Source organism: Carcharodon carcharias, chromosome 4 (genome assembly GCF_017639515.1).
Source record: "Carcharodon carcharias isolate sCarCar2 chromosome 4, sCarCar2.pri, whole genome shotgun sequence".
NCBI classification, from domain to species: domain Eukaryota; kingdom Metazoa; phylum Chordata; class Chondrichthyes; order Lamniformes; family Lamnidae; genus Carcharodon; species Carcharodon carcharias.
Window position 1 is genome coordinate 105,358,132 of NC_054470.1, and position 21,946 is coordinate 105,380,077.

General features: G+C 42.3%; 1 protein-coding gene and 1 long non-coding RNA gene across 3 annotated transcripts in view; one reads left to right on the top strand and one right to left on the bottom strand.

Moving 5' to 3' along the window:
* Positions 1-21,946, top strand: part of LOC121277075 (phospholipid-transporting ATPase ABCA1-like) — a 164,167-nt gene that overhangs the window by 25,880 nt on the left and 116,341 nt on the right. Inside the window, exons 3-5 of one of the 2 annotated variants that reach the window (XM_041186029.1) lie at positions 1,802-1,895; positions 9,292-9,433; positions 13,456-13,574. In XM_041186029.1, the coding sequence (XP_041041963.1) occupies positions 1,802-1,895; positions 9,292-9,433; positions 13,456-13,574 (355 nt within the window). Of the gene's footprint in view, positions 1-1,801; positions 1,896-9,291; positions 9,434-13,455; positions 13,575-13,682; positions 13,803-21,946 lie in introns of those variants that run through there. The other variant, XM_041186030.1, reaches the window with a different exon arrangement.
* On the bottom strand, positions 157-20,124 carry LOC121277078. The gene is made up of 4 exons (XR_005942805.1): positions 20,032-20,124; positions 17,935-18,077; positions 1,536-1,638; positions 157-201 (listed from the first exon to the last, which is right to left on the bottom strand). It is a non-coding gene; the product is annotated as an uncharacterized LOC121277078 (long non-coding RNA).

Sequence of the window (21,946 nt, forward strand, 5' to 3'; positions counted from 1 at the left end):
TGATTGGATGTCAATTAATGCAGCTGATCGATACTACGCTTAGAAATAATTTTCCATTTTATTTAGAGAGGGATTACTTGCATTGTGAGTGTACCTACGCCATATGGACTGCAGCGGTTCAAAAAGGCGGCTCACCACCATCTTCTCAAGGGCAATTAAACATGGGCAATAAATGCTGGCCTAGTCAGCAACGCCCACATCCTGTGAACAAATAAGTAAGAAAAAAAGGTGATTTGAACATTCAATCAAATTTGCCAAATGCAGAAAACTACTTAGAACCGAATAGAATTAAGTACAAGACTCAGATTGCTGTCAAAGAAGGACACTGGGTGTAGAGCATCTCATTTTACAGTTGTATGTGATCATTTTAAGGAGCCACAACTTTCATTTCAGGGTACAAACGAGCTGGAACAACCAAGCACTATATAGGATACAAAAACAGAAAATGCTGAAAAAACCTCAGAGCTCTGAGGAAGGGTCATATGGACTCGAAACATCAACTCTGTTTCTCTTTCCACAGACGCTGTTAGACCTGCTGAATTTTTCCAGCATTTTCTGTTTTTGTTTCAGATTTCCAGCATCCGCAGTACTTTGCTTTTATCACTATATGGGATAGTTGTTCAAACCTTTTTGGTGCTTATTTTCTTTGTTTCCTATTGTGCCTGGTTGTAAAAACTACTCCCTGACAAAGACAGGATCTATTGAAAAATATCATGCTCATTGTATTTGATTTTTATTCTTGATATAATTGGAAGCAAGAGGACTGCAGTGATGCTATGTTACTCTATTTTCTTGTTTTACGTCAGATGGATGAAGTATTAGCGTAAGTTTTATGAGAAAACCTGTTCTATTCATACCCAAAACTTTATTTAGCCTTTATTTTCTTAAATGGAGATTACCATCTTATTTCTTCATTACATCCAGTGATACAATGGGAGGCTATTTATTAAAACCTTACTGAGCATACTGGCCAGTTGTCTGAATCAACTGACCTTCTCAGCATGGCCCATCTGTATAATATTGCATTTGCATCCTGCGGTGAATTAATGTTTAATAGAACACAATATTGGAATTTAATATGCAGTGAACTGAACTTCCTGTAATCATATTAAAAGTGAAGACTCTTCTGGAAGTAAGATTATTGTGCAATTTTGAAGTGTTTTCAAACTGACTATGCCAAGGGAAGCATATTTGTCAGAGTCTAGTTAGTAATCATATATTAAATCCTAATCATAACTTATAGCCATAATTCATCTCGTCACACATTTAAGACAATGTAGAAACTAATTTCCATATGGAGGATGTGTTGCTCAGTGTCCCTCCAAGTCAAACTAGAATGACGTTGGGTTCTATCTGTTTAGGCGGCAGTCAGGCACTAAAATTGGCCATATATCCCCAGGCTAAAATGTTGGGGTGACAACCCTGAAGTCCTTGTTCCTCTCCAATGAGCCCTGTGGGAAATGTTTATGTTTGGACATTAAATGGAAACAAGGTTTGGCTTGGTTGACTGCAAGAGTTCACTAGTTAAAGCTCACATGAGGAACACTTGGAAGAAATACGTTGTGACCTGTCACCTCCTTTTCAGCCATCCCTTAGTATAGACCGTTCCTTCAGAAGAGGTCATGTGGGGAGAAAAGCCTGTGTGGGAAAAACAACCATTGAACAAGGGAAATGTGGGAAAATAATACAAGTTCTTCAGTTAGAGGTGTAAGAAATTTTAGTATAAAGTGGACCATCTTGCATATGATCTTTAAAGAAAGCTTCTGTTTCATAATTGTAATATTGTCTTTTACTTTTTCAGTTTCAGCTGCTGATTGAGGTAGCATGGCCCCTTTTCCTGTTCTTTATATTGATCTCTGTGCGACTCTCCTATCCACCATATGAGCAACATGAATGTAAGTGTTAATCACATTCTACTGCCTTTGCAACTCAAATATATTCAACCTGTACTGTACTAGATTGTTTGCACTCTAGTCATGCATTTCATACTTACATTGAATCTTTTGCCCTAAATAAAAAAAACCTTGATTCTACCTGTGCCATCTACCATGCTAATGGGATAATATTTGGGCAGTTCCTATCTTGTATTGTATTATTTTTATTTCTAACTCAGTGAAATCTAAAGGCAAGTTAACCAGTGAACAAGCATAATGCTAAGGGAAATCTGTTTCATCTCCCGCTGCTGACAATGACAGTAAAATAATTTTCAATTGTAAACTTCAAATTTTTGTTAAAAATTTTGAAATTATTATTTCAGTCTTTAAAACTGGGTAAATTAAACATCTGTAAATGTCAAAGCATTATACTCCCTTAACTTGAAACAATTCCAAAAAAACCCTTTTCATCGTCACTTAACTGAAATGAAAATAAATGAAACCACTTAAATTTGGGTTAGGTTCTTTATTGCAAAGAGAAAATGGCATTCGCTGTTGTGTCCACTCCTGTGCAAAGACGATGTGGGACACAGCATGTGACATCACACTGAATGTGTGTGCAGAGTCATCTGTTATGTCCCCGCCAGTATGTGGTGATTTGATCTGCTGTGTAAAGCCTAATCCAGACAGATGCTATGAACCTCATATTGGGTCAGAGTGAACTTCGCAGCATGGACAATTTGCTCACTAGACTTTAACGTGTCAAGAGCTGAGATTGTGAAATGCTTTTGCTTGACTGTTTCAGAAAGAGTTGTGCATGCACTTGCATCTAGTTTGTGGTTTAATGTGTCTGAGTCTAGAGGAGACAATTTCCTTCTGTGGAACATTGTGTGACTGACTAAATATCCCACTGCATTATAGTTACTGGCTTGATGGTGTTATAATCTCCATAGAGATCGATAACTTTTAAAAAGAAATTTGAACTTCTAGTTAACAGCTGTAAGAATGACATGTCAAGCATTCATGTTTTAAAACTTTTGCTGTAACAAATGACTTAAGAAACACTATTGACTAAATACTGTTTTCTTTCTGTAGGCAGCTTATACTTTAAACTATGGAAATAAACAGTTCTGTTTACTTATCGCACATTGTATTCTTCATGGAATCACAGCTGTTACGGCAAACAGTTCACAGTCGTTCCCAGCTTCCAATGGGTTGCTTCTTTTTTACTTTCCCAGCCATATAACTTCCAATTCCAGAACTGGCTTTTACTGTGAGGGTTACTGTGTAGATTGCTTCCTCTAGCTCCAAGCTAGGCAAATTTTCCAGCCTCTCTTAAATCCTCACAAACTCAGTCTTCAGCCTGAGCATGAGCTCTCACCCACATTCTGCATGGCGAACACTAGAGTCAGCATTTTCTCTGCTTCAGGTGCAGGGCGGCTGCTTCTATCTCCTGTTCTCTACCTCTCAGTTGACAGCAGACCATGCTAGAAAAAAACTGGTGTCTGTCTGTGATTTTCAGGGACTTATAGGGAAACCTGTAATCTGTTCTCAAAAATAACCCCCTCAACCCCCTCCCCTATATCAATGTGAAACGCATTAGCTTTGTATCTAAGTAGAAATATGAATTAGTTATCTTTGTTAGAAGTAAACAGATAGTTTAAAGCACAATTATTTACAACCTGATAGCTATAACACCTTTCAGGGACTTTGGGGTACTCATGGTGTACTTAAGGATTATGGCCGTTGTCTTGAAGTGTAAATAGCTTCCACTTCCCTCTCAGTAAACAAATCTGAGTCTTCCTTTGATCTCTAACAGTCAAACTGCCAGCCTCACTGTCAGGCAGACTGCTGAACAGGTCATATGACCTCCTTTGATCACCCTAGATTTAGAGATACAGTCCCAAAATATGTTACAAACCCCATAATTGTAACAACAGTTCTCCAGTTTAGCTAAGTTGGGTACAAGGAGCCAAACTCCTAAATCAGTGAGATTTAAACACCCTGGCATGTAAATGTGCTGTCCTGTTCAAGAAATGAGTTGCATGTTTCTTTCATTTCCCACCCCTCATCGTGCTAATTTTACCTGAGGCGGATGGTTTGTGATTTCAGTATCATCTTGCTACGAGCAATATATAGAACTCAGCATTAATAAATCTCCTGAGGAGAATTTGTAAGCAACTGGGGAACGAGGTAATAGCTAAAAGGTTGATTTGGTTCCTTGACCTATGTTTTGGCGAGTTTAAAAGTGTCTTTATTTTTGGTCACCCTTCTCCCTGTAAAGGCAGCTTTAAATCAACGTCGCACTGTAGTCATGTCACTAGCTTCTGACACAAGGGCCTCAGCTGCTAGCAGCAACATCAAACAAACCTTTTGGATTGAACAAGGCTGGTGGGAGGTAGGACCCGGTTGGGAGGTTGGGGAGAGGAGCAGGTCAGATTGTAGAGAATGTGGCAGGCTTACTTATGTCATCCATATGGGGCCTTCCCATGGGTAGACACAGAATTACATGTCGTTAAATTTAGTTGCCCTCTCCCATCAAGGCCAGAAAATGGTGAGTTTGCCGATGCAGCATTTTATTGTGGGTCAGAGTTTAGAACCACTCAATGCCTCCCCACTTCACTTAGCCAAGATTGGCGACTGGGGAATCGAGAGTTTTGTGTTTCGCTGCTCTGTGGTATTGTACCACCATGGAGCCACCCTGATCTGATTTGATTCTTTTTAAAATCTTGGACTGCTTTATAATTTAAAGCTCGCACCAGAATCATTAGCTCATTTTGCAGGGGCTCTTGTCTGAACTTTCGCCTGGACCACACGTGACTGAAACAGTGCCCTGTTATGGGTATTGGCATTTGTTTCCCTTCCCCTATGACCTATCCAATATTAAGAAGTTACTATGTCAGAGAATCCAGGAGGTTGCTGCAGCAGGAATAAAATAGGACTTGAGTGGAGACACAATACATGCTATATGACATTGGGTACTTGTTGTTCGTCCTCAGAGTGGGTTCCCTTGACTCCCGTACATCTTTCTGGTCTGTCATGCAATGGGCAGCAATACAATTTTTCCTGTATTGCATCCCAGCCTATGTTCCCTTAAGAATTTAGTTACTGTAGGGGCCCTTTTCTATAGTGTGTGGTCTCTTTAAAATTGTTTGCGCGGCCACGCACATGCATTATTTATCCCAGAACAAAGCCTAAGCTGTACCTTTCAGGCTACAGTGCACCCACACAACTTAGCAGGAGCATGTGTTCCTGTCCACGTTCAATTTGACTCTTACTATTTTTATCGGGTGCTCTGAAGAGCATTAGTTAACCACGATTTGGTAGCACATTTGCATCTGAGTCACAGCGTTGTGGGTTCAAGAGCTTCCCCAGACGCTTGAGCACAAAAATCTATGTTGATATTCCAGTACAGTATTGAGCGAGTGCTGCACTGTCAAAGGAGCTGTTTTTTTGGATGAGATGTTAAACTTATGCTCTGTCTGCTCTCTCAGTTGGATGCAAAATATGCCATGGTGTGATTTTGACAGAAGATTGTGGGTTTGGGTCCCATTCCAGAGACTTAAGTATAAAACTTAGGCTGACATTCCAGTGTTGTACTAAGGAAATGCTGCACTTTCAGAGGTGCCCTCTTTCAGATGAAACATTAAACCAAGGCCCTGTCTGCCATTATAAGAGGACATAAAGAATCCCATGGCACTTTTTTGAAGCAAAATATATAAATTATCTTGGTGTCCTGGCCAATATTTATCCCTGAACCTACATCGCTAAAACAGATGATCTGATCATTATCACATTGCTGTTCATGGGAACTTGCTGCGTGCAAATTGGCTCTGCATTTCCTACATTACAACTCTTCTAAAAGCACTTTACTGGCAGTAAAGTCCTTTAGGATCTCATGAAGTTGTGAAAAGAGTAATTTAAATGAAATCTCTCTTTCTAAGTCGGCATGTTTAGTTATTGAGTGACAGCTGGCTGCACAAAGTCCATGTTGCAGGAACCACATGGCATTTGCACATGTCTTGCATAGAATAACAGCAGCTTAATGATTTTATTAGCTAGTCAGTATTTCTGCCTGTTATTTCTTTACATTGGGGTAGATCTGGTCAGCAACACAATGATGCTGTTCTTGTACCTTGGTCTCAGCACTTTGCCTTCTGTAGGACATGTGGTGTGAGACGGACCTAGGTCTGAAGTTTATTGAAGCAAACTGATACGATACAGATTACAGAAGCAAAAACTGATGGTTGACCTCAGCTCCACTATCAGTTATCAGAAATTGGTTGGGGAGATGGCAGCATTTTACTTTAAACATCAGTGCACTTCAGTCGAACATAATCACATTCTTTGAGAGTTAAACGTAATTAAAAACTGCATGCGGGAACTTGGTCAAAATGATTGAAATGATATGCCTTCCTGAGACACATGTTGCAATGTTAAAGGTGAGCATGCAGGGCTGTTTCTCATTAATTGAAAGGGTTTGAGCCACTAAGAATTTCTCTCTTCATGCCTAAGCCTACCTGGTAATGAAAAGCCCGATGGCAAGGGGTCAAATGGTGACAGAGCACAAGTCTTCTCAGCGATGCCAGTTTTGGAATTTAAACTAGGAGCAGAATTTTGCCCTGGACAGGGGCGCTAGGTGGGACGGTGGAGGTGGGGGGGAAGCTGCCTGCGATCAGTACCGCACCGCAATTTTACGCGGGTGGGCCAATTAAGGCCAGTCCAGCGTGATATGCGAGCAGCAGCGCTCAGTGCTGCCTGTGCAGGCGGTGGGAGGAGGGTGATCGGACCTAGCGCAAACTTTGCATGCGTACGAGTAAGCGCTGAATAATCCCCCTGAGGCATAAAACATGTACCCTCATGTGACTCTGTTAAATTTTTACTTTAAAATTATTTGCTTTAGGAAACCTCATCCCGCCCGTGGATTAGGTTTCCTAAAAAGCGCAAAGGCCGCTTGGTTTTTGGCCTGCCCGCCAACCATTAGGTTGAATGGCAGTGAAAAGTTCAGAACAATTGTTAACTGAATGGCCTTATTAGGTCTATTAATTGTTGGCGGGTGTGCTGCCGGCTCCCGACCAAACTACTGTGAGAGTGCGCGCTGACGTCGGGCCCACTCGGCTGACTTCAACGTGCTTTATTTCACGCTCAGGCGTGTTGGGCGCACGCCCAGCGAAAAATCCTATTCTGGATGAATTGCAATCAGGTGCTTCAGTGTGAAAATAGTCTGCTTCACAAATATTGCTATTATCATTGTGTTGAGAGCCTTGCACATGTTGGACCGAGTTGAATATAGCCTGAGTTCAAAGGTTGATTTGGAAAACCGCTAAGATGTGGGTATTTGTCACTTTGCTATTTTTCATTTAACACCAGTCCTTCACGGGAGCTGTTTATTTCCAGCATCAGATTTATCTGTTTTTGCTACTTCCTCATCAGCTCTATTTGACCAACCAACTCTTCCTGTGCACCCTGAACTAATAAGGGATAAAAGAGCTTATACCCACTGAAACAGGTATCTCCGAATTAGACAATTGGGCTTTAATCCAAAAATGAAGGATGAATGACCAAAATGGGATACCCATGAGTTTGGTCCAGAATTTAGCAGGGACCCAGAAGACATCCCCTCTAATCTGTGTGGATGTGTGCCATGCAACAATCAAGAATGTGATGTGGGGTTGGGGTGCGAACAGGTCGCTCGCAAGGCGAGGTTCTTTTAAGACACACGGATAGCAATCTTAAAGGGCCTGCGCATTTCAACAAATGGACGTGCACAACCAAAGGGCAGTAGAGGAAACAGTGGACCCAGATATGCCACAATACTTTGTAAGGTCCTTTTTGGACACCCCATCAACTTTAACCTTTCTCTGCCTTGGACCTTGTAAAGAGGCTCGTGGCTGAGAAATCAGATGCTGTCCTGTCAGCCATTTCATTATCTTCTTTCTTTTTATTCCTGTGTTTCTTTTCTGAATGTCTTAGATTTGATTTGTTTGTTTGTTTTGGACTTTGCATTTCCTCTCCTTCCCTCAGTCCCATTTATAGTTTACTGTTTTAATTTTAATAGCCTGCCCCAACCACTCTCTTAATCCCAGTTTGTGTCTGCCCCATTTCCTGTTTGGCTTGAGATGATCAGTTTTGTACTAATTGGGAGAGAGAGTTTCGATTAAAACTACTCAATAATTACTTCCATAGAAATTACGTTATGGATATGGGCTGTTCGGCTCAGGCAATCTGTGTTCGTATTTATCCTCTATGTTAGCAGTAGTCCCAATCTTGTACTCACTCTGTTCCTGTATCTCTTTTTTACCTTCAACCATCATGAAAAATATAAATCAACTACACCCTTGATGAGATTAAGTAATTTAAAGTGATTGGCAAAAGGACTAAAGGCAGGAGGAGGAGATCAAAACAGAAAATGCTGGAAAAACTCAGCAGATCTGGCAGCATCTGTGGACAGAGAAACAGAGTTAACATTTTGAGTCCAATATGACTCTGCTTCAGAATAGTTATCTCTGTTTCTCTCTCCACAGATGCTGCCTGACCTGCTGAGTTTTTCCAGCACTTTTTATTTCGGATCTCCATCATCCGCAATATTTTGCTTTTATTTTAATGAGTTGAAGAGAATTTCTTTCCTGCACCGAGTTGTTGTGATCTGGGGCGCACTGCCTGAGAGGGTGCTGGAAGCAGCTTCAGTAATAACTTACAAAAGGAAATTGGATAAATACTTGTAGGGAAACAGTTTACAGGATAATGGGGAATGGAACTAATTGGATTAGCATTTTTACAGGCAAGATGGGGCGAATGGCTTTCTTCTGTCCTGTCACATTCAGTGATCTAAACTAACTTTCTGCTAACCTGTAGAAGTAGCAGGAAAGGTAACAGATAATGGGAGTGTGGGAGGGATTTTGGGAGCGTCAGTCAGTCACGGTATGGAGGCTGGTCATATCTAAAAGATGGTGGTCAGTCAAGCGGGATGAGTGGGTGTCCACTGCTTTTAAATTATCCTGGAAATAGGGGCCTTGGAACTGCTGCATTAAAAAAAAAATCAAGATCCATCTATTTTGCTTTCTACCAACCTTGTCACCACATGATACAACAATAATAGAATTGTTGACTAATCAGAGCAATTAGTCTCCATCATTTAGTCCACAGTAGACTCAGACTTGAGGGAAGGAAAACCTTTAGCGTTGGAGAGCTTTGGAATCCAGATGTACAATGTTATCTATTCTTTTCAAGCAAGCTACACTTACGACGTGATCCTGGATGGTCGATGGCAGTGCGCTGGCTTAGGATGGAATGCAGGCTAAAGGATGCTTGCTGTCTTAATGAGTAGAAATAATGGAATCAGGCAAATTTACATGCACAATGAATTCTGCACAAAGTAAACATGTCACTGCAATTTCTTCTTTCTTCCCTCCTTCAGGCCACTTCCCAAACAAGGCAATGCCTTCTGCCGGGACTCTGCCATGGATACAAGGCATTATTTGTAATGCAAACAACCCGTGTTTCCGCTACCCAACGCCGGGTGAATCTCCTGGAGTGATCGGCAATTTTGACAAATCGATGTGAGTCGGTGATTATATCAGTCCATTGAACTGCCAGTGGTTATTGTTCATGCCATTGGTGCATGCATGTGAACAGCCAAAAGGTGCTGAACATTTAATGTGTCAAGGATATTGAGCAATTTTTCTGTTTAATAATATTGCATTAAAACTAACGTTACTCCCTAAGCTCAATAGCTACACTGAATGTGTTCTTCTAGTATGTGTACAACTGTGGTTGATTTGAAAGCTCATTCGGCAACACAGAAGGAACCTAGATGAACACAATATATGTTCACATGCTTAATGCCAATATATCTTTACTGTGAGTTCCATAAAGGCCACTTACTTTGACATTTAGCAGTTAACCTAATCTTATTAAAACCTTAGGTACCCTAAGGTATATGATGTTAGACAAAGCAACATATCTTGGCACTTAGGCTGCAGAGCTCAGTATCTTCATAAAATTAAGGTACATGTTCTGTACAATTGCCTACTTAAAGCAATGGCTCACCTGATCAGGGATAACAGAATTATGTCTGTATGTTTTGCGAAACTTTGCATTGTGGTAAAAGCAATTCAGGTAGCAAGTGGGGTTTGAGGAATTTTGTGAAAAGGTAGAAGTGAGAGGTGAGTTTGGGAAACTAGCACTGTTTCCCTGGCTTAAAAATTTTCTCTCTTCCTGAAATCTGACTCCCCACAGAGAGGTCATGAGCCAAAGTCTGGATTCAGGATCATTCAAGTAAGTTCCATGCCCCCTAAGATTCCATTCCCCTATGATCCTCCATTTTTTTTTATTACTTGTTCATGGGATGTGGGTGTCACTGACTAGGCTACTATTTATTGCCCTTGTTCAGAGGGCATTTGAAAGTCAACCACTGGAGTCTAGAGTCACACATGAAGGCCAGACCAGGTAAAGGCAGCAGATTTCCTTCCCTAAAGAACATTAGTGAACCAGATGGGTTTTTTTTACAACAATTGACAATGGTTTCATGGGCATCATCAGACTTTCAATCTCAGATTTTTTATTGAATTCAAATTTCCCCATCTGCCATGGCGGGATTTGAGCCCAGGTCCCTAGAGCATTACCCTGGGTCGCTGGGATATTAGCTCAGTGACAATACCACTATGCCACTGCCTCTCCATGGCCTTTATGCCTCTTTCACGACCTGCATGCCCTTCCATGCCCATTCACCCAATATGAAATATGTACAAAACTAAGCATTCATAATGAGGCCGTCCATGAACTGTTTCAGTAGAAACAGATGACCAGGCATCTGGGTTCTCCACATGTGCTCATTATGAATCTTGGCTGAACTCTCAAGTCTCACAAATGCATTAGCCAAGCAGAGGTTCTGTTTCTGACAACTGGATGGAGTGTTTTCTTTTCTTGATGGGACATTGTTATAATAAGGTACCTTTTTCTGTGATTTCTGTTCTCAATATCTGAATGTTTATTTGGACAAGATCAAGAGATGTGAAGTGGTTAAAGCTTCTGCTACTGATACTATAATAACCCTATCTGGTTGACGCTTTTATAGGGTTTTGGAGCAGCAATTTTTTCAAAGAAGATTTCTTAATCGATGTTTTATCTCTCAGCATTTCAACACTTGCCATTGTTATGATATGGCTCCTTGGTTCAGTATAGAACCTACTGGCTGAATGGGTATGGAGAGGCCATGGAAGATCTGGAGGGCATGGAGGTAGCAAGGGGAGTGGGTGTGGGGGTTGAGGGGGTATGAGGGGTGAGGGCTGGAGGGCCTAACTGCTTTCAATACAAGTGGGACATAGTCCTAGAGAACTGAGCTGGGCCTTCTAACCAGCCTGCCTCAGCACTCCCCCACTCCCATGGCTACCTAGGATCTGCTTCCAGGATTGGCGGGCCAGACTCAATCCCACCCCTTCTTACTGGGGCAGAAATTTGGGTCCAACAGGGCCCTTTCAACCGAAGTGGGCCTGCCACATCAGGAAATTTCCCAACTCAAGCTATCTGCCACCCATAACAGAAATCCATCCCTTGATGCCGATCTGCCTCTTTCCTCTGAGCTAGGTCAGGATATCTCATAGTAGCCTGGAGAGAAGAGAAATATATATATATATATACACTTCTTAATAAGCAAAATGATAATAAAATTCAAGAGACAAAAGCAAAAATAGCTGGAAAAACTCAGCAGGTCTGACAGCATCTGTGGAGAGGAAGACAGAGTTAACATTTTGAGGCCGTATGACTCTTCATCAGAACTAAAGAAAAATAGAAATGAGGTGAAATATAAGCTGTTTTTGGGGGGCGGGACAGGTGGAGCTGGATAGAGGGCCAGTGATAGTTGGAGGTAAAGAAGAGATTCAAGAGATTTAACTGCTTACAAAACAACAAGTGAGGCAGAGAATCTTCATGGTGAACTCCTCTCTTTTGAGAATAACCAAATGGCACGTCCCTTTCATTTGAAAATCCCAGCGAAGTGCATGTTTTGTGAGAACACAAACTTACTGGGATCTGCGAATTCTGCCGCCTGCAATTAAATTGAACCTGTTTAAGAAGATCACATTTGCTCAACCAGCTTATAGAGGGTAAGGGGATTGAACGTATTTCCTAGCCTGAATTTGACTTCACTAATGTTTGACTTGCTATGAAAGCTAATTTAAATAATTGAGATATCTTACAAAGTGAATTTAGCAAAGATAAAGTTAAATAAGGCATCAGAAATATACACTTTTTTTCCAGGTATTTGACTATTTTAACTCTGAAAACATTCCGGCCCTCAAAAGCTTCATGAAATATAACGAGTTATTGAACTATTGATGCTGGTTCAAATGGTATTTATCTGTGTCTCAAATATATTGACAAAAGAATAAGGGATGAAATTGTGTTTTGTTTAGTTGGCTAAATGCCAACTGATGGACTAAAGCCTGAGGGAGGAGCAAATAAATGCTAGGTTCTAGCCCCTTTGCCTCAGAGATTTGGGGCTGCATTTTACCTGTACAAGGACACCCAGGTACCTTTGTACATCAACATTATCTAAATAATACCATTTTTTCCTACCAGAGTGGATAACCTCACATTTATCCACATTATACTGCATTTGCCATGTATTTGCCCACTCACTCAACTTGTCTAAATTGCCTTGAAGCCTCTTAACCTCCTCCTCACCATGCACATTCCCACCTAGTTTTGTGTCGTCAGCAAACTTGGAAATATTGCATTTGGTTCCTTCATTCAAATCATTGATATATATTGTGAAGCGTTGGGGCTCAAGTACTGATGCCTGCGATACACCATTGGTCACTGCCTGCCATTCCAAAAAAGACCCATTTATTCCTACTCTCTGTTTCCTGTCTGCTAACCAATTCTCAATCCATGCCAATATATTACCCCCAGTCTCATGTGCTTTAATTTTGTACACTAAGCTCTTATGTGGGACTTTATCAAAAGCTTTCTGAAAATCCAAATACACAACATCTACTGGTTCTCCCTTATTTAAACTGCCCAAACCCTTCCTGCCCAGGACCCTGGACTTATCTGGTTCAGGATCCACAGGCCGCCTTCTTGGGCCTGCTTGCAGTCCCGCCAGCGCTCACTAATGCACTCCTGAGTGTGGGACTTTTTCTCCAGTGGGGAATGCCCCAACTTATCCCTTCCGCCCGCAGCATGTTATGACAGCGGGGTGGGGCTGACTTTGCTTCCGAGGTGCATTGCGTCCCGCCCCTGTAATGTTCTGCCCTTGGTTTTGTACGTGGGGAAGTAGGCAAAAATGACTATTTTGTACGTCAGATCTGTCCTTGTCCAAAGACCAGATCTGAATTTTGATCTGGGATCATCCAAATTGCGTCAGTGTGTGTGCTGGTCTAATGTAGAAATATTTGAAAGAATGAGATGAACCAGAATTGAACATGCTTAGAATTTCATGTCGGATACCTGCCTCGACTTGGTCGCGGCCTGTCAATGCTATCACAGTGCTAGCTTCACTGTGGAAAGCAAGTGCAACTCAACCAAACAGATTACTCTTGGCCTGCGTTTTTCTTACTCGTGTCTTTCCTGCTCTTTGCAGCATCTCCCGTCTGATTTATGATGCCAAGAAGATTCTTCTGTATAGCCAAACGGATGGCAACATGGGAGCCTTTCACAAACTGTTTGAAGCTCTAAAGAGGTTCAGCAACTCTACTTCAGGTATTTGCTGTCAGTAATTATGCCTTCCTATTTGAATTAACCAGCATTTTACTCTGTTAAGTCTTTGCCTGTATTTATCAACAACAACAACAATTTGTATTCGCACAGTGCTTTTGATGTGGTGGTAAAAGGTCCCAAGATGCTTCACAGGAACCTTGTCAGACAAGCTTGGAGACTGAGTCACATGAGGAGATGTTAGGACAGGCAGCCAAATGCTTGGTCAAAGAGGTAGGCTTTAAGGAGCAATGACAAGGAGAAGAAAGTTAGCGAAGCGGAGAGGCTTACAGGTGGAATTCCAGAGCTTAGAGCCTAGGCAGCTGAACGCAAAGGCGATGCAATAGAAGCTGGAGGATTGCAGAGGTTTTGGAGGGTCCTGGGCTATCAGCAAGTATGGTTTTTTGTTTTAAAGTTTATATTTTCTCTCCATTCCCTGTCTCTGTTAACTAGACCACTGGTGATTCTCCAGCTGTGAGAACAGAGCGATAACCTCCTCACTACCTCTGCCTATCATGTTCTTTAATCTGTAATCTCTTGTAGGTGGGTCCAAAGCTCAAGTAGACCTGCTCTCTGGCTTATTTTCACCGCCTTCATCTGGTGAATGACCTGGAGTTTATTTGGTAGCTCTCCTAATGGCTTTTGATAGAGGTCAAGAATCTTTTGTTCAGGGAATCATCATTGCAAACTTGCATTCACTGGTTAAATCCTACTCATACTCCCCTATTTTTAAGAAAAGTCAATGAGGGTACTGTAAAAACAGTCCCATTTGCCAGTCCAGTAGCTTATCAAGATAGTAGGGCCTGGCAACAACATGGGGGTGCCAATTCTTAAAAGCATAGAATCATACAATGGTTAAGACACAGAGGGAGGCCATTCAACCCATCGTGTCCCTGCTGGCTCTCTGCAAAAGCAATCAGCTAGTCATAACTAGCTACTCAGCTGAATGTACTCCTGGGGGTCTCATCATGTGACTTTCCATCCCAAAATGTCCCGTCCCCACGCTCCTGCCATTGGTTGGTTGCTTTCCCACATCAATTGGAACCTGAAGAGACTCTTCATGACCTGATTGGATGCCTGTCAGTCAAACAGCCCTCATTTGTGCATTGGCAATGAAAGTGTTCAAAGGATATGGACAAAAAAAATGTAAAATTTTTTTAAGGCCACTATGATTTTTTTTCCTCCCGGGTTACTCATTACAGTGTCTTAGAGATGAACCTATAATTCCTGGAGGCTCCAGGCCTGTCCTGGAGGGTTGGAAACCTGGCATGATCTGCCTGTAAAAATTGGAAAAGGAAGAGGAGCTCTCTGCCTGACATAAGAACATAAGAAATGGGAGCAGGAGTAGGCCATTCGGCCCTTCGAGCCATTTAGTGAGATCATGGCTGATCTGACTGTGGCCTTAACTCCAAGCCCTTGCCTGCTCTCCCCATATCTCTTAGCTCCTTTGACTCTCATACAAAAGTACACGGAGTGAAGATGAGAACCTTTGCTATCAGCTGTGAACAGAAAGCCAGACCTTGTGTGACATGAAGTTTCAGAAAATGTTCGTGCATACCCATTTCCAACACATTTCCCACATGCTCCATTCAGATTAGGGTAAATGCAGCCAGACTTGGCACTGCATGTCTCATCAGTGAGTTATTTTCCTTCGATCAGTGTCACCATGCTGTTAATCTTTTTCTCCCCCACTGTATTGCTTCTAGATCTAAAAACTAGCAAATCACACGGTTGCCGGGCTTTCATTCCCTTCAGGCAAATTTGGACATTTTGGGAATCTGTTGATGGGTTTTGGCAGTCGCACTGCTGTCAGATGGCTGGGATTAAAGGGCAAGGTCAATAGAGAACGGCCAGGATATGAACCAGTGGCCAATATGGGAATAAAGGAATGTGGAAGAATGTGTTTATTTGGTTTTGCTGTTTATTTGTGCAAATGCCAAGTCAATCTGTTGTACGCAATGAAGAATAGATGGATCCTCTGTCAGGCCAGAAATGCACCATGCACGGTGGGACTGACTCAATGATCTCTGATCCATGCTGAGATTATTAATCTCAGCCAGTTTTGGAGGCACCACAACTGGTTTGAATGCTGCGTGCTTGAAAGGTGAATTCAGTCCTTGTTTCAGTGGTGTGGGATGAGAGATGAATATTAGCCAGAATGTGGTGGGGGTGGGTTGGGGTGATGGTAGTGGGAGGTCTCTTATTCGAAATAATGCCATGGAATCTTTAGCAGCATCTCAAAAGTTGATGGAGTGCAGGCTGTCCCGTCCCTAAGTCAGGATGCTTTCTGCCAGCTTTATGCCCCAATGCTTACCAACTTTCACCTCATAGGGCAGAATTTTGCCCTTGGCAGGGGATGCTCGGCGGAGGCGGGTGCCCGACTGCCACCCAAGATTGGCACCGCACCACGATTTTATGCTGGCGGGCCACTTAAGGCCCACCCAGTGTGGAACGTGAGCGGCAGCGCTCAGTGGTGCCCGTGCGGGCGAGGGGAGGAGGGCGAGCAGGCCTAGTGCGAACTTTGCGCATGCGCGCGAAAGAGGGGTTCAACCTCCCTGAGGCACGGAGCCACCTCAGGGAGATGAAGCGCTGTTTTAAAAAAAAGTAATGAAGAGAATAAAAATGTCATAAAACATGTCCCTCCATGTGACTCTGTCACATGAGCAGGGGCATGTTTTTAATTCAAGTGTGAAATTTGTATCTTATTTTTATTTGTTTTAGGAAACCTCACTCTGCCTGTGGAAAGTGCAAAGGCTGCTTGGCGTTTTCGCCTGCCCGTCAACTGTAAGGTTGGACGGACAGTGTAAATTTGAAGTTAATTAACTTTTTTAATGGCCTTAATAGGCCTTTTAATTGTCGGTGAGCGTGCGCCTGCCGAACAAAATATTGCGGGACTATGTGATGACGTCGGGATGCTTGCCCTACGTCATCCTGCGTTAATTTACGCTCTGCTGGGTCGGGCATGTACTGCCCGCCGAGGTCAATATTCTGCCCATAATCTCCATTAGGACATGGCAGGAGCTGGTAGAAGAAAAATCAGTCCCATCCTGTCAACGCGGTCAGGTGGAGCTAATATGGTGCTAAGTCTTGGTGCAATACAATTCATGTCCTGTGTTTTAAAGCCCGCCTTTCTTTACGGTCTTTTTATGACAAAGACTCAGGGTAGATTTTAATTGCTGGGCCATTAACTTCAGCGGGGGTAATTTTACCCTTACCTGCTAGTCAGAAAACTGGCAGGATTGGGTCCCACACAGGTAACCACCCTTTCCGACTTCAATCTGCATTGAAGTTAATGGAGAGTAATACTGGCTTCAATGGAAAGGAACAGGTTCTGGCCAGCAGAGGATGTTAAAACCTACCCTTACCTTTCAGAACACCATACAGAATCTACATGATTGAATCTAACTGATTTGAAGCCTCATTTATCTCTGTCCACTGACCTTGTCCTTAAACCCTTTGCGGATTGGCTGATTTGAGAAAAAGTGGGGGGAAGTACATAGTGGCGTGATCTTCATATACATCCAGTCCCTTCTGTTTTGTAATGTTCAATGTCAAATAAAGTACAGGATTCATGTGTTCGGGAAATTCATTCCAAAGTACTGTTGATCTAACCCAGATTAGAGGAGCAAGCCTCCAGTAAAATGCTGTGTGGCGAGATCTGTTATCTTGAGTTTATGCTTGCTGGACAGTAAACATCCCAGTACACAATTTGCTTTTATGCCAAGAATAACACTGTTGACTACACCGCACAACCAAAAGTAGTTAGGGAGCAGGGCGGATTTTAATTCTGCCTCTCAGCAGGAACACAGTGGGGAGGCTCCATTTTCTGTTCCGCTCGCACCGATCTCCGGTTTTAAGGCCGCTAGTTTTGACGTTGGATGATGGGCTCACCTGACTCAGTCTGGAACAGAAATGCCAATTGGTGTCTTATGGCATCAGTAGGACCCCATTTGGCACATTGATTGGAGTCAGGAAGTTGCCATCCCCTCAAACCGAGGGTGGGAATAGGGAGGTCCTCCAGGTAAGTGAAAGCACTTACTTTGTGGGGGAAGGTAGAACATGAATATTCCTCTGAGCCCCAAAAGGCAACTCACAGCTTTACGTGCCCCTGCTTTGGTACTCACTGTTGTCTATTTTATATCAGGGACCTATGCAGAGATGACACCAGTTCCTATGTGTGTAACAGATTTTATTTACTGTGCTTTAAAATGTCTACTCCACAATTCAGCTCTGGCTCCAGTAGCTTCTGTGATGCATTTACTTTGCTTTGAGTCCACATCCAAGCTTAACCAATCAAGCACAGTGAACATAGATTAGGCACCAGACTCACATAATCCAATACAGAACCATTGAACACTTCACCTACCTGTTCCTCCTACGAGATTCTTCCAAAATGTTCTCCCTTCTTCTCACTTCTAAGCGAGCAAGCCGGCAATTATCATCCAATTTTCTCCTGCTACCAACCACAGTGTGTCTCAATTCTTGTTTTTTTCCAGCATTTAAGTGAGCCTTGGGAATAAAAATATCCTTGAGCCTGAAATTTCAGCCAGCACTGAGCACTTTGCCTTGCCCCATTCCTGTGAGATAACCACTTTGGGTTAAAATCGATCGCGGTGTTACAACCTAGAGGAATTTGCAATGACTTTGCAAATCAAGTTCAACATCTTCCAAATTAAAGTGAGTCCAAGTTACAAATAACATTTTGAGGCAAGCGTTGAAAACATGAAGTCAAAGGTCCTTAAAATCAGTGTGCAGGCCTTCGTCAGACCTCTGTTGCACCGAATGTTTTCTACTGGGCCAGTGGTTGGAGAGGGGGGAATAGAGTTGGACAGTTTGGAACACAGTCCATGGTTATTGGTCCAGTCCCTCTCTTGAGGTCCCCCTTGAAATTACATTCTAGCAAAGAATCAACAAAAACCGCAGAAGTGTGTGGGGGGCGGGGTGGGGGTAGGTGGGGTGGGGTAGGGGGGGTGCGGTGGGGGGGGCGCGGGTGAGTGGTGGGAGGTGGTTGGAAAAAGAGCTAAATTGGAAAGGGACTCCTGCCCATGTCCTTAATCAAGTATTTTAATGTAATATTCTCAGGCCCCGTTGTAACATGGAACTCGGTATAATGCGGGTCCATCTTGAACCCCAAAATTATCATCCTACAAGTGTGGCCACAGGCTCCCTTCCACTATGATCACAGCCACCTACTTTTAAAAAAAGAATAATTAACAGCAGCCATTTAATTATTTAGTTGATTTTAGCACCTGCATTATTCATTTATTTTGGAGTATGAAGACTGGAAACTGTAGGGATATGCACCAGTTAGGCCTGGCACTGCTGGAATCAAGATTGGACACCAGGCACCAGCTGTGAAATAACGCTGTCTCAACAATAATGCAGCCTTGAGATCCAGACCACGTGGATTGCACTAGAGCGGGTCACAGTGTACTCCTTACCTCTTGAATTTTAATTTTGACTTTATTTGCAATGCAAAAGTAGATGTTGCAAGTTTCCCCATTAAGTCAATAATCTTTAAAATTGTAGAGTTTTTACAGCACCTCACCATGTTAAAATATCTCAAATTGCCTCACTTAATTCATTATTTTTGATTTGGGGTGCCTTATAAATGAGCCTTCCCTTAACCTTAGCAGTGCAAAGGTTATTTTAAGTCTCTGAAGTACTTGTGCATCGTTGCCTATGCTTCCTATAACCTGGATCACTTGATTATAGTGACAGAATAAGTCAAATTCTATTTTTATTAGATAGGATCGCAGGAATTTTGCCAGTGTTTAGGATTAAATTCTCATTCTCAATTAGACTTGTTACTGACCATAAGTGAACAAAAATCTTAACACCAGTTTTTTTTACCTCATTTTTAAAACATGCACTCCTTGAACGTATGCCTTCCAGAAACTTCAGTGGTGTTGCTTGCTTCTTTCTAGGAGGCTTTAACCTATCCCACTGGGCCTGGGCTTAATCCAGCCCCACAGACCCTGTGCCCTTTCTAAAATAAGACACTTTTAACATGCACAAACATTTCATGTTTCCAATCTCACTATAGATTATAATTTTAACTCTCCTGGTTCTGACATGCCGAATGAAGCGATCAATAACTTGAGCCACAACGGAGCTGGCTTCAAATATAAAAACTTTGTAGTAAATCTTTTTGCATGAAACTTTAGCCATAAATTTTAAAAGCTGGAAGATTTCAACTGAGTTATTGCTGACTAATATTTCAACCATTTTATTTTAATCCATTCTCTGGATATTGGCATTGCTGGCAAGACAAGCATTTATTGCCCATCCCGAGTTGCTCTTGAGGAGGTGGTGCAGCAGCTTTCAGCTCCAAAATGAACCTTTCTTGCTCAAGACAGTAGATAACTGATCCCTTCTGGGTTGTGAGGAGGGGGAGGTCGGGGCAGGGTAGGGGTATGTTCGTAAAGTTTGGAGTCTCTCAAAAGATGTCAAGGGGTCTTACCTGGTGAGAGTCCTGCTGAAGCTTTGGTAGGGTAGAAATTGAAGAGTTCGCAGCATAAGCTGGGAACTACTCCAGGTGTCCCCATGATGTGTGGGAACACCTTTGGATGACTTGTCCATTAATCCTTCCATGCTGGGAAATAGTAAGATAGAAAAAAACTGGGTGGTGTTCTGAAAGAACCAGATTGCATTGCCTTCAACCCCTCCCTACTCCATGTGTTTATCTGCTGGGGCTCTGTTGTGGCCTAGAGACCTAAGGAGTTTCTATTACTTTTGCAACTACAACAACATATTGTGCAAGTCTAGTACTGTCTTACTGACTTCAGCATTCACAGTGACGTTTTCCACTTGTAGGGTCATGGTGGATAGCGTGTGCAACCTCTGTTCTAGCAATTGCAATAAAAGCATCATCATTGACACTGTCTATCTCTTTACATCATGCATAAAGCTGCAACTTTCAGATCAGAATGATGCCAGGCCCATTTCAGAAGTTAGCTTTTTGAGGTGAACATGAGCGGGAAAGAGCCTGAATTGAATTGGAATCGAAATGTGAAATATGAATAGATAAGGCTGGAAATAACCTGCAGGCCAGGCAGCATCTGGGAAGAGAGAGAGAGAGTGTGTTAATGTTTTGGGTTGATGACCTTTCATTTGTTAACTCTTTCTCGCTCCACAGATGCTGCCTGGCCTGCTGAGCATTTCTGGCATTTTCTGTTTTTGTTTCAGGTTTCCAGCAACTGTTTTGTTTTTGGAATTGGAATGGTTTCCTTCGCAAACTTGTGTGTGTCTGTGAGCCCAGCTGATTTATGGTTGTTGCAGCTCTTTTCATTGTATTGTTGGCAATGCTTGTGCAAATTAATTGTTGAGCATCTGAATGTAAATACCTGACTGATTGTTTTATAAGTATTGCAAACAACAGCTCTTTATTGCAACATTGTTTTTGGAACATTGATGAATGGCCGTTGGGAAATATTTTATGAATTGGTGCTCCGTATGCACAGCCCACAGTATTGTGCCCAGGCAACTCTTCTTCATGTTCAAGTCAGGATAATGAGGTTAAAGACAGAAAATAATGGAAGCACTCAGCAGATCAGGCAGCATCCGTGTATGGAGAAGCAGAATGAACGTTTCAGGATGATGACCTCTCCTCAGACCTGGAAGAAGTTAGAGAGTAACAGTTCTTAAACAATTGCAGAGTCGGAGGATAAAGGAGGATGGAGGATAAAGAATAAAACCAGCGGGAAGGTCTATGATAGGCCGGAAGTCAGGGGTGACTAAATGACAAAAGGGATGGTTGCGCCAGGCAAATGGGACAAGGAAAGAAGCAAAAGATGTGCCCATGGATAATGTATGTTGGTAGGCTGCACAGGCATGGGAGACTGGACAGTGAAACCCACTTATCTTCTCATTGAACTTCTACACATTGACATTTGTAGTGGGAATTGATGACCAATGATCAGGAAATGGGCCATATTCATTTTACCCCAGCATAGTCTACAGGTCTTAGACCAGCTTTAGAGTTGCGCTGCATGGCACAACCTTTAGTTTTCTGCTACCACTGCCATTGGGTTGACTTAATGCAGCACCGAGCAGGGTTAACCTTTAATCTTCTTAATTTTTTTAATGTTTCAGTGACATATGGTGCAAACACTTATTCAAACAGCGATGGGGGGATGGTCATTGAGTTACAATATATTGTACAACTGGAAATGAGTAACAGGAGATTGACCTGATTCAAATGGCATCAAAACAGACTAGAGTTTTATAATAAAAACAGCAAATGCTGGAAAAACTGCATCTGTGGACAGAGAAATAGAGTTAATGTTTCAAATCTGTATACGGACTTGAAATGTTAACTCTGTTCCTCTCTCCACAGATGCTGCCGGACCTGCTGAGTTTTTCCAGCATTTTCTGTT